Genomic DNA, 13,025 nt, shown 5'->3' with positions numbered 1-13,025 from the left:
GCTGCCAGGCTGTTGGGGAGGGAGAGCTCAAAGAAGGCTCATTTAGACTGTTTTGTATCCATGCAATAAGGTGGTTAGCTCACAGTCAAATTGCCTACAATGTAAAGGTATGCATGAGACTCCCTCTACCCTCAACTTCATTTGCTCCTTGATAAATGAGTCTTGGAAAAGCCACCCACTATCCGTGTGTTAATCACACAGACGGTGTTGGAAGCTTTTATGCATCAGTGTTCACTGGGCCACTCTGCTCCATTGTGGGTTTCTAAGGGGAGCTTTTCATCCAACTGCAGCTCAGGTCCTTACCTCCTGTGCCAAACTGCTGCTGGTTTGATTAAGGGGGTCAAGTGCACCTGTCACACCTGAGCAGTATTCCTAGTTGTTGTTACCATTATAAGCATATGGATAATAATTCCCTCTCTACTGATGTTTGAAGACAATAGTAGCTGTTAAGTTAATAATTTTTGCCCACTAGCATGCATCATGTAAGAATCTGTGAAGTGACCTGTCAGCAATGTCATTAGTACCAAAGAATGAGATACTTCTGCTAGTTATTCAGAAATAAATAGAAATAAATAGAACAGCATATTCAGGTTTTAGTTTACAATTTTTTGGTTTAGAATTTGCAAAGTTCTTATTTTGAAGAAATGCAGAGGCTTGGGATAAGAAAAGATGAGCTATTACAGGAGGATTTGGCATTTGTTTTACCAACAGTTGTGTGTGACTCACTGTTGTGTGGTGTTCTGTGTGTTTTTGCATAAGTGTGATTCCAATAATGAACACATTGAGAACTTGGGTTCATTTATTAGCTAGCAATTTGTTTCTGTGTTAAATTTACTTGTTCATTAAAGCACAAATCATCTCTAAGTCAGAAAAGAGATAAATAGGTGTAAAAATTCCTGTTGAAATAATTGAAGATCTGCAGTACCTGTAAAAGATGTAAATTAAACCCACTAAACTCTTCTCAGTGCTTATGGCATAACTGATCAGTAGCATTATTGCCATGATGAATAGGTATATCTCTAAAGTGCTGACTTCCAAGTGATTCCTCTGACCTGCAATGAACATGCCAGTGAGAACATGCCTGTAGAACACTTCTTTTTTTTAACCTCAAAAAAATAAAGGGAAGAAACAATCCTCCTACTCTAAAAAAAAAGGGGATAACTCTGTATACTGACTCCTACTGTAAATAAGAAGGGAATTGTGAGATCTGCTCTCAAATATACTGCTTTATCTGAAGCTTCTTCAGAGGTTGGAAGGTTATCTTGGAGCACTCTATTCCCTCACCTATTTCTTTACTGCTACTTTGTGTATGAAAGTTGATATATATTTTATATCAATTGGTTATTTTCCATCATAAATAAAGGAAATCAGGATCATTATGCAAAAAAAAATGAAACTTTTTTGGGAATACATTTAAAAATCAAACTAAACTTCAGAAGAAAATCTGGGCATGAAAGGCAATAACTAAACTTTAGTTCCTGAAACTATGGTCACACATTTTCAGTAGTGGCAGTGTAGCATTATTATTGCATTTAGGCTGCAACTGGTTTACGTAATGTCATGATCTTGTACTATTGATCTGATGAATTGTAATACCTTAATGAAATTACTTACATGTAATTCATAACAGTAAGTAGACAGATACACAACAAGGGATTTGTTTTGGAGTGTGCAAAATTTCCAGTAGCAAAGTTGTGCTTATATAAGAAGAGAAAAAGAGAAAACCTGGGAATTTCTATTGTACTACGTTGATTCCTCTGATCTCTTTTAGTAGGAGCAGGGACAATCTTTTATGTTTGCTGTATCCCTGCTATTGCATGTTCGATAGAAAATATTTTGATTAACAATATTTTCTGCAATCCTGTGTTGTCTGAATTTTGAATGGATTGAGTTTTGTAGAAAACTATTTCTTCATTGAGATGAACATGAAAATGGTATGTGATTGACTGAAATAAGAGTAGCTATGCAAAAATTTTATAGTGGCAGAAAAGAAAAATAAGCAACCAAAAAAATTTAAGTAATTTAAAAAAAAAAAAAAAGAAAAAAAAAGATTATAAATTCCAGAGTCTATACCTTAATAAAATTTTGTCTCACAGAGGAAGTGTGTTTTTATGCCATCAACTGTAAACTCAAGCTACATATGATATTAAATATTTGATATTAAATCTGGGAGAGATTTAACCCATAGTCATAAAAATACTTTTATGTACTTTATAAAAGGTGAAGTCTAAGAGTCAATATGGTTGCTCAATACATATGATATGTATTTGTGTAATGTATTAGCTAGTGCAAAAGCAAAACTCAAGTTATTTTGAAAATCAACAAAGTTAAAATATTACCTAGAACATATCTTTGTAAAAATTGTATCTTTATTGCTATATAATGATCAGTCTAATTATCAACACTCTTAAATAACTGTATGTAAACTGTGGAGATACAGCCTGTTTAGACTCAATTTATTGTACTTCACTGCATATGATATCTAATTGACAGTATTCCAGTGTATATTTTCAAGGCCAAATATTCTGAGTTCCAGTTTATATGTTGGCACACTGACCTGAACTTCTATTAGCCATTCATCATAACTGACAGTTGCTATATGACTGTATATAGCAATCTCAATATGTTTGAGAGGTGGATATTATGAAATAGCAGGGGATCAAACTGAAAGGTTGTGGTTTTAAAGATTTAACTAATCACAGAACAAAAATGGTTGCTTGAACAGTATATGTTTAGAAAGGTTGCACGTTTTTTAGCATAGAAGTGATTTTATTAGTATTCTGAATTTTCCCTCTTTTAAGTTTACTGGAATCAGATGAGATTAATTATCTATTCTGAGCTGACAGTGACTTAAAGCACAGAACTTCAGAAAACCTGGAAAGGTTTTACTTTCTAGATGTTTGACATAAGAAAAAGATGAAGAACCTTTATTATAAGGCAACTGTTTTACCTTTGTTTTCAGTTCAGCAGATTGAAAAATGCAGAAATCTTTCTGCTGTAAATGAATTTCCCATTTGTGGGAAGAGATGGATCACCATATTTTAATCTGTTATGTCTAATCTCATGCTTCTGAGATTTACACTGTATCTCAAAGTTCTAGAGGAAAGCAATATCTTGTTCTCCAAATTATCTACAGAGAATGAATAAAGCTTGAAGTTTCTTGGTATCTGATGCTATAAAGGTTGCCAAGACTTTTGGTTGGCTGGCTTATAAATTTATTAATATGCATGTTTTTTCCTAAGCTTTTTATCTATATTTCACTAATTCAGTGCAGTTGAGTTTTAGGGCTGGTATGTGGTTACTAAAAATTTTTCACAGTCTGATAAACATTTCTTTATTTCAGGCTATTTCCTTAAAGGCAAACTGTAAACCATTACAAACAGCACTAAATTGCACTCCCTTTCAAACAGGCAAGTACACCAGGAGAACCAGTAAAAGGTGTGACTGCAGCTTTCACCGATAAGAGGGAGATTAAAGTAAGCCACAAGGGGTAATAGTGATAGCTAGTACATTCTGACTTCAGTTGCTATAAAACCTACCTACAAAGTTCAGCAAACTCTTAGGAAATTAACAACTTTGCATTTGAGGTGATACAGAAACACTCTTTGGTCCATCCTGTGGCCTAGGCTCCAAAATCACCCTTGCTGGGGAACGTACTGGAAAGCAAAATGTAGATTAGAATGTATGTTCAGATAGTCTGCTGAAAATTTATGCTAACACTCCCACCAAGCTATCGAAGATTACTGCCTTTTCCACGTATGAAGACAACAAAGCAGGGCATTAAACTCATGGAAGATGTAGGGAACCATGGTTTCATTCCTTTCTGTCTGTGACTGAAGTAATCAAGCACATCTTGCCTGCGAGAAGGGTAGAAGTCTTTTAGCTAGGACTGTGTTCCTCCTGTCCATGCTTTCCTTCTCTGGCCAAGCAACATTCAGGTTCTTTTCTGCAGCATGTCTTCAGCAACAGGTATGGAAAGCACCTGGTTAAACCTGACACTTAAGGCACACTTGAGGGAAGTAGGTTATGTTGCTTTGAAAGGTCACTGTTCTGCCAGACACATTCAACACATGAAAGAAAGGCATAACCTAAATTGTTTTGTTTGTTTGTTTGTTTTTTAAAAAAACCTGTGTTTCAGAGAAAAGTTTCTGTTATGTCCTTTCAAAGTAAGTCTCTGAGCTAAGAATTACTGGGTGGGAAAAAAGCACTAGTTTTTAGTCCTAAGTAAGTTGCCTGAACTTCATCAGAGCTAGCTGTTTATAATTGGTGTCTATCATCAGAATTATTTTTGCAATAATACTCTGTAAGTTCAGTGTGCATATTACCATTTTAAAAGCACCTAACTCCTCTTGTTCTCACATGACTGACACAGAGTATGAGTTTGGGTGGGGATAGTTAGTAATTTCATTGCTTAACAATGGTATCCCTAAGTTTCTCCTTTCATGTGTCGCTAAAACTTTTATTTCTTGATGTACTTCTGAATGGATGATTCTGGATACATGGACTTTGGGTGGATCTTAGTACTTCACTTGTTACCTTTTATCTCAGTTCTGGATCCATCACTGCTAAGATCTGTGGCCAGGTTCCCTGAGCATGAGAACAATATAAACAGTCCTTTTTAATATCTTTATTCATAATTTGGATGAGGGGATTGAGTGTACCATTAACAAATTTGCAGATGATACCAAGTTGAGGGCAAGTGTTTATCTTCTGGAAGGCAGGAGGGCTCTGCAGAGGGACCTGGACAAGCTGGAGAGTTGGGCTGATTCCAACGGGATGAGGTTCAACAAGGCCAAGTGCCGGGTCCTGCACTTTGGCCACAACAACCCCCTGCAGTGCTACAGGCTGGGCACTTGAATGACAGAGTGGCTGGAGAGCAGCCAGGTGGAAAGGGATCTGGGGGTGCTGATTGACAGGAGCTAAACATGAACCAGCAGTGTGCCCAGGTGGCCAAGAAGGCCAATGGCATCCTGGCCTGGATCAGGAACAGTGTGGCCAGCAGGAGCAGGACAGTGATCCTTCCCCTGTACTCAGCACTGGTGAGGCCACACCTTGAGTATTGTGTTCAGTTCTGGGCCCCTCAGTTCAGGAAGGATATTGAGGTGCTGGAGCAGGTCCAGAGAAGAGCAACCAGGCTGGTGAAGGGACTTGAGCACAAGCCCTGTGAGGAGAGGCTGAGAGAGCTGGGGTTGTTTAGTCTGGAGAAGAGGAGGCTCAGGGGTGACCTCACCACTTTCTACAACTACCTGAGAGGAGGCTGTAGCCAGATGAGGGTCGGTCTCTTCTCCTAACCAACTATCAGTAAGACAAGAGGGCATGGTCTTAACCTGTGCCAGAGGAGGTTTAGGTTGGATATTAGAAAGAAATTTTTTACACAGAGAGTAATCAGGCATTGGAATGGGCTACCAAGAGAAGTGGTGGCTTCTCCATCCCTGGAGGTTTTTAAGATGAGACTGGATGTGGCACTGAGTGCCATGGTCTAGTAACCATGGCAGTGTTGGATCAAGGGTTGGACTGGATGATCTCAGAGGTCTTTTCCAACTCAGTTGATTGTACAGTTTTGTGATTCTATGAATACACATTCAGTCTAGATGTGTTTCTAGATGGAAATTTAATTTATTTTATTTAATTAATTTATTTAATGTTCCTCGGTGAAATAAATATATGTTTCCTAAAGAGGTGGGCTGGTACATAAATAACATTGCCAGGTACTTCTGAGTAATTAATCATACAAATTTGAAGTCTACATCTGCATTTGAAAAAATATAGCCCTGCAGTGTCATAGTATCATACATGTGATTAGTGTTTGTTTTCTTCTACATTTATTTTCAAGAATTTTATCGGATATACCTGTCTCTCAGCACAAAAGGTCCAGAAGATCAAGCAGGTTCTTTTCTGTATCTAATATTTATTTCCTCTTTAACAGGTGATTTGTATATTGGAGGAGTGGCCAAAGAAATGTTTAAGTCCTTGCCAAAACTGGTGCACGCAAAGGAGGGATTCCAAGGCTGTCTTGCATCAGTTGACTTGAATGGACGGCTCCCTGATCTAATCTCAGATGCTCTCTTCTGCAATGGGCAGATAGAAAGAGGATGTGAAGGTATTAAATATGCTGATTTATTTTTTATATCATAGTGAAAGTATTATGCAAATCCTGCAGTGTTTTATTGATATGTATACTGCATACATCAAGAGACTATATTTTGCCTGCTTCTAATTGAACTTGCTTGACCCTACATTTCTTTAGTATTATGGAGACAAGTGTGTGCCTGTCCTACAGCACAGAGATTGATCTCAGAATATGAGTTAACTGCCTAATGTTTAATATAGCTTCCATACTTCTCCAGTGTCAAGATATTTGCATGTATTTTGTTTACTTCTGATGTATTTTAATTAATGATAGAAACAATACCAATTAGCTTCTATGAAGTTCTTTATATCTTCATAACACTTAGGCATTAGCTAATGTTGAGACGTTGGCCAACTGATTCCATTTTTAAAGCAGACATTTTGAGTTGATTAATTCAAGGCTAATTTATGAAGCCGTTTAAGACCAATTTTCTATATTCCCTATTTTTGCTCCCCCTGATATTAATATTGTCATGAGCCTTTCTATCTGAAATCAGTAATAGACAAATATGTTTTATCTCACATTTTTATGTCTTTTTTGACTCATCTTGAATATCACGGAATTTAAGTGAAGACAGAATTAGAAGAGGTGTATTTCTGATTCAGGGGTGTCAATCTCTAGCTATTTTTCCAGCTGTCTTCTGAACCCACATTATTTTTACTATGATTTATGAAATAATTTGAATACATTTTCTGTCACTGTATATCTACTTTATTCACATAATTCTGGATTTTGTGTCTATGTTCAGTTTTATATGTTCTCCCTTCTCTTAAGTGCCATTCTTCTCTTGACAGAAAAATGTGTAAATGACATCGTAAAATTAATTTCAAGTTGGAATCTTGATGATTTTGATATCAAGTTTGTTAAGTTTGAAAATTAACATTGTAAAAAATCCAAGCAGAGCTCAGGGGGTTTCCTCAGGCTTCATGGGATAAAGCCTTCTGGTGGATAAATTCTGTCTTCTCTTTTGTTGTGCCTACAGTACATTTGTAAAGGTGGAACTTTTTTGTTCTTTACCTACTACCTTTAGTTAACAGTATAAGTTCTATTGTTAGCACATAGAAACAGACACTAAAGAAAAAATAAGATGTAAATTTTACATATTTCTATCAGGAGTGAAAAAATATGTATAGATTAGTTTGCCACTGAGTGTAGAAAATTAGATTCTGCTTTCTGATGGGTGTTAGCAAGTTCATGCCTGCACCATGCCTTCAGAGAGTCAAAGTATGCCTTAATTCCATTATGCATTTCATAGCTTCTTTTGAAATTATGTAATTTCCTAAATGAATTTTATGTACTTCAAAGAAATATAGCCACAGGCCTAGTGTGAGAGTTCGCCTTTTAAACCAGTGGCACAGCTCATCTATCAGTGAATTTAATAAAGCTACCGACAATTTAATAAAGGCCATACAACTATTGTCCTTTTAGATAGAGAGTCAGTGTTTTCCCAACACCAAAATCATCCGACAGAACAAACTGGTCAAACCAGATGTGCTACCTTGCTCCCAGAGAACTGCCTCATCAAAGGTCTTCTGCCTGCAGAAGGAAATCTTTAACAGCATGGAATGAAATATTCCTTTCCAACCTTTCTGCTTAACCTTGAGTGTTAACTCTTCCATCTCACTTGTTTACTTCAAGTCTTTGTGTCTGACCCATCTATCCATCTTTTGTTTGCAGACCGTGAATCAGATGTACAAAAAAGTGTTCTGTCCCCTAAAATATGATTTAAGTCACTTGTGAATTTAGCTGCCTCCTAGAAAACTCTTGTATGCCTCAAGCTGCTCACACCTCTGCTGCTATGTACAGCTGGGACTGTCTTCATCTTTTCAGAGCTGTGTTTTTTGCATCAATCTCACTCTACAATGGGATGTGTAAGCTCTGAAGTCCCCTAAGACATTAAGTCCAAAGAGCTCAGGACACAACAGCACAAGTAATTTTGAAAGTGTTGGTCATGACCACTCTTAATCCAAAAGGCAGTTGATATGTGTCCTTTGTTAAGACATCAGGCTGCTGGAAAATCTGGCCTGAGAAGTGAGGCGCTTGGATTTGATATTTTTCAGGTATTGAATTCCACAACTTCCTAGTACATATTAAAAAAAAAAAAAAGTGAAAGCTCTTTTTCTCTCTTCTATCAAACTATGAAGCCATAATGCCCTGCTAATTAATTTTCTCTGTAAGATTTTGTACTTAAAATATTTATATTTCTCAATAACTTTACTGTTATAAGTGCATGAAACATTTTTTTGCAAACCCAACCGTGTGACTGGTGTGGCAAATTGTAAGGTTTACATTTTGAAACTTCAACCACAGCCAGATAGATATCTCTGTTCTCTGTCATTGAATACTGGACATAATTTACACTTGGCTGAATCCACCTTGTTGACAAATTTTAAAATGACTAGAGCAGATAGAAACTAACAGCTAGAAACATAAATATGCTAACTAGCTCTTCGAATTGTTAATGGCAGACCCCAGAGCCAGGTTGTGTCAACACTTTTTCTCTAGTCAAATCTGTTGTACTTTCTTTACACACTTTAAATAAAGCAGAATTATAGAAATTACTGTATGATACAAACATAGCTTTTATATATTTAGAAGAAAAATGCACTGTGTGCATGCATGTGCATATATATTATAATTCATGTACTATACAAGCTATATGAAAAGTTTCACAATATTAGCATACATAAAGATTTCAGTGGTAAAATAAGTGTATATGTTACTTTTAAATGCTTTTTGTGTTATATATTGCATTAAGCCCTCACATAGGACAAATCTAAACGAGATACCAAATCCAGTCAATTAAAAATTCTGTGGTGAAGACTGAATAATTTAAAATATTTAAATTGAATAAAAGGATGAAAGCTGTAAAAGGGCATATTACAGTACTTTTATTAAATAGCTTAGTTCTGCAATACATATATAGGAAAATATGAGCCTGTTTTGGTAAATATTGTGGCATTTACCAACATTAAACAGTCCTCCTCTATTCCTTGAAAAAAAAAATCCTACTTTTATTAAAAGAAATGCTTATATGTAAGCTATTTTTTAATAATGGCTAATATAGATATACCAAAAGTGTTAAGAATCAATTCAATAAAAGGCAAAATACCTTGTTTTGTAACAAGATTTAATCTGTATATTTTCTAAATATGTGTGTTTTGACATGTACTTCTTAATGTGCCTACAGGGTCCTGCAGTTTGTGTACTTTTAAGTCCTTGTGACTTTTGCTCTACTTTTGCAAAAGATGAGGAAATTCAACATTGCATAACAAAGTGTAAATAAATCCATGAATATATAACATTTAAACACCTACAGATATTTTCACTTCAGCTTTGTAAAGTTTCTGAGTAGCAGAATCTGGTGAGAAAAAATGTGTCTTGTCAGCTATGGGATTCTGTCATTATAATCCCTAGCTCAAGAAAGGGTGATGTAATGCCCAAATGTTTAAACTTCTGGGCTCAAAACTCCAGAGAAAGGGAAATCACTATCTAATGTCTGCCTACTGCAGTAAGTCAGTTATTGTTATTATTATAGCAGGAGAAAATAGAACAGTTAATAGCTTTGCCAAAAAATGCAGTTTACCCTTGTTCTCAGTCACTCTGGTGGCTGTTCAGGCCTTGATTCAGCGATGTGCTTGAGCAGTGTCTCATTTAAAGGAAGAGGCCACTGAGCTGACTTAAATCGTATTGGTATGGATTTTTCTAAAATCCTGGCAAATCAAAAGAAAGTCCCACACTGAGATATTTGAAGAAGCTCTAATGTAAAAAGAAGGGTTATGTGGATTTCTCTCTAGAGAGTGATTTTTTAATATATTTATATAATCTTTGGACCAGTTTTTCCCTGTGATCAATGACTGGCAGTAGGAGTTTCAAATGGTTATTGATGTGTCTCCTCCAAAACAATTTAGGACAATTTTATAATTCCAGAACCAAATCTTTCCTTGTAGTGTCAAGAGTTAGTGTGAAATGTGTGTGAGAGCTTATTGTAAAGTGTGGTTCACAGTCTATATTTCAGTCTTCATTCATCCATCACAAAGAAAGGGGCTAGAGAAAAGACAGACCACAGTGGATGATGGTGCTAATTAGTCTTGAATTCAGTGTATCTGAACATGACAAATGGCTAGTCAGGATTCAGCCATGCATTTACTCTGTTAATACATTCATATCTATCCAAGGAAGAAAAAACCCCCACTTTTAATTTTCCTTCATTACATGTCATCAGCTCAATTAACCATTATATTTCTAGTAAGATACTGGCAAATTACTGCTTTCTTATTTTGGCTTGCCTGAAGATTTATGGCTATTAGCATTAATTTGTTTGCATTATATGGCATTTCTTTCTCTCTTTAACAGCAGCATGCACTTTACTCTGAATGTTTTTTTTCTGTGTTTGCTGCCATTTCAATATTGCTTACTAACATTTACTATATTTTGCTTTTTTATTTTGCTGACAAAGTTGCATTGATGAAAGCTGATTTGCAAGGTAGATAGCCCTGTGTGTATTAAACAAGACTGAAACCCCCAATGCACAGTTGGACTTCTGCAATACATGCTCTGTACATTTCAGAACTAAAGTGTGTTATTTTGTTTCAGATTTTGTCTTTCACACCTCTAAAACAATGGGCTACATGAATCTTCATTTTCCAGCATAGCTTGCATAAAGGCTTTCAGTCTTGAATATGTTTGTATAGTGATTGCTTTAAGTGCTTTGATCATTCCTTTTTGAAATTTCTTTATATTTCAGTAGTCTAGTTATGATTCTCTAGAAATAGAGTAGCTTTGTTTTTCATGCGTATGTCACATTTTGGCATGTCAGTTCATTAGTAGTCTGATTTTCTGCATTTCCTCTTTGAAAAGGAACCTGCATGGGATCCCTGAAGCATGTGAATCAGTTCTTGTCAACATTCCTGCCAAAGAATCCCAAACTGCCCTTAATTTCAGACCTAAATGATTTAAAATAATTTGTGGGATTTAAATAATTGTAATAGTGTAGCTTCATTTTATTATTTTTTGAAATTTGTATTTGTTTTTAATTTTATTATCCAAACTTTCATATCCTGGAGTTTTGATTTCTGTGGCATCTGGCTTTGCTGTTTGAAATATATTTACAGGAAGAAATAATGAAGTTTTTAGAAAACATTTAGCCAGTTAATGGTCTGACAACAGATTAAGAAATAACTCACAACAAAGTTAACATTCCCAGTGTACCTGGAATAACTCTGCTTCCGTTGGTGCATTCTTATGTGTTTGACATAGCAATCTTACAACTAAAGCAAACCCACCCTTTTCATGTTACATACTGCTACAAAATCAGCAAGTTTATGTGTGTTTGACTTGGTAACTCTTTGCTCATATGATTTGAGATGTTGGCAACTAGTTAATGTGATCCAGTGAGAAATACCTTTCTTTGGAAGACAAAGTGCAAGTCCTTTTTTGTATGTTCTCATCAGGCCCCAGCACAACATGCCAAGAGGATTCGTGTGCAAACCAGGGTGTGTGCTTACAGCAGTGGGATGGATTCAGTTGCGACTGTAGCATGACCTCCTTTAGTGGACCATTATGCAATGACCGTAAGTACGCAAAAAAATGCCCCTCTGAATCCTTGAGAGCTTAAAGGCAACATTTGAAGCAAGTGCCTGAAGTGTTATATTATTGTAATATTAGATATTTAAAGGAACCGGTAAACCCTGTGAAAATCTGTAAGGCTTGTGATAAGAACAAAGCTAAAACATACAGTATAAATTTTGGACAACGGGCAGAATGAAACATGGGTAGAATTTGGTTTTATTGCACTTGATTGCAATTTATGGCTACCTGTTTGATATCGTTCCTTTCCTGCGTAAATATTACAAACAGGATTTTTTTTCCTGATTGAAGAAGCATTTTACATTTTGTTATCTTAAGTTACATTATAATTTTGTAGCACTATCATAAGGGCTATAATTACTGTGAAACAGTTGACAAGGCTCATTATCTCTCTTTGTAGATTTCTTTAGGTGACACACTAAACATGCCAATAATAAAAGCATGCTGAGTATTTTAGTTCTTTTAGATTTCATCTGAATAAAAATACACAACATACACCAACCATCTGGTCTTTCAGGAAAAGCTTAAATGTGTCAAAAATAACGGTCCTGATTCACCAGCTTCATAATCTAGTTTTATTCCAATCTAACCTTATTGATCTAAGTAGAATTATGCAGAAGTGATGCTGGAATAGTACTGGAAGAGCCACAATGTTCCATGGTAAATGGTAAAAGCAAGCTACTGAGTTTTATTTTTAATTCATCACATTTGTAATATCCAAATGTTGCAAATTTTTATATCTACACAAAGAGGGAATTTCCCTAAGGCTTTTGGCTCAAATTGTATTTCTCATAAGGCTAGAAAATTAATTATATGTAAAACCTAATTATTTATTCTCATGAAAGTTCCATAGTTTGAAAGCTGTGGAAAAAACAAAAAGGACTCACCTCAGTCTGTTTCTTTACAGTTGCTCTCATGATAGAAATGAAATGTGGTATCAAAAAACTTTCAATAATTTGAGTGAAGGTTTGGATTTACTTTATGTATATGAGTTTGCAGTTCCCATCAATATGTGTGATTAGTCATATTGCTAAACATATATTTTTAAAAGTTTCAGTCACCTATCAGTTACAGGAGAAAATTTTGCTTTTAAGTTGTTATTTCTGTTTTTCTGTGATCTTGAGTTGTCTCAAAAGTAAGTAAAAGCTAGGAAAAAGAAGTTACATATATAACATCTAACAAAGGAAAAACTTTGTTTATAAATATTTTAACAGTAATTGATGTCTGGACCTGGAGTATTCTATGAATGATTTCTTCAAGTGACAGCTAATCTGTAAATTTCACGAATTGATGAACTTACATAAGA

The 13,025-nt window shown here is 35.5% G+C and overlaps 1 protein-coding gene across 29 annotated transcripts in view; it reads left to right on the top strand.

Moving 5' to 3' along the window:
• NRXN1 (neurexin 1) overlaps nt 1-13,025 on the top strand; it is a 703,850-nt gene that overhangs the window by 340,413 nt on the left and 350,412 nt on the right. For 17 of the 29 annotated variants that reach the window (XM_050314526.1, XM_050314525.1, XM_050314523.1 and 14 more), the window contains 2 exons: nt 5,927-6,100; nt 11,584-11,703. In XM_050314526.1, the coding sequence (XP_050170483.1) occupies nt 5,927-6,100; nt 11,584-11,703 (294 nt within the window). Of the gene's footprint in view, nt 1-5,926; nt 6,101-10,589; nt 10,617-11,583; nt 11,704-13,025 lie in introns of all 29 variants that reach the window. The other 12 variants (XM_050314497.1, XM_050314498.1, XM_050314507.1 and 9 more) reach the window with 1 other exon arrangement.

This window comes from Myiozetetes cayanensis, unplaced genomic scaffold (genome assembly GCF_022539395.1).
Source record: "Myiozetetes cayanensis isolate MyiCay16 unplaced genomic scaffold, myiCay2020 scf2-11, whole genome shotgun sequence".
NCBI classification, from domain to species: Eukaryota; Metazoa; Chordata; class Aves; order Passeriformes; family Tyrannidae; genus Myiozetetes; species Myiozetetes cayanensis.
This window is presented reverse-complemented; position numbering and strand designations above follow the sequence as displayed.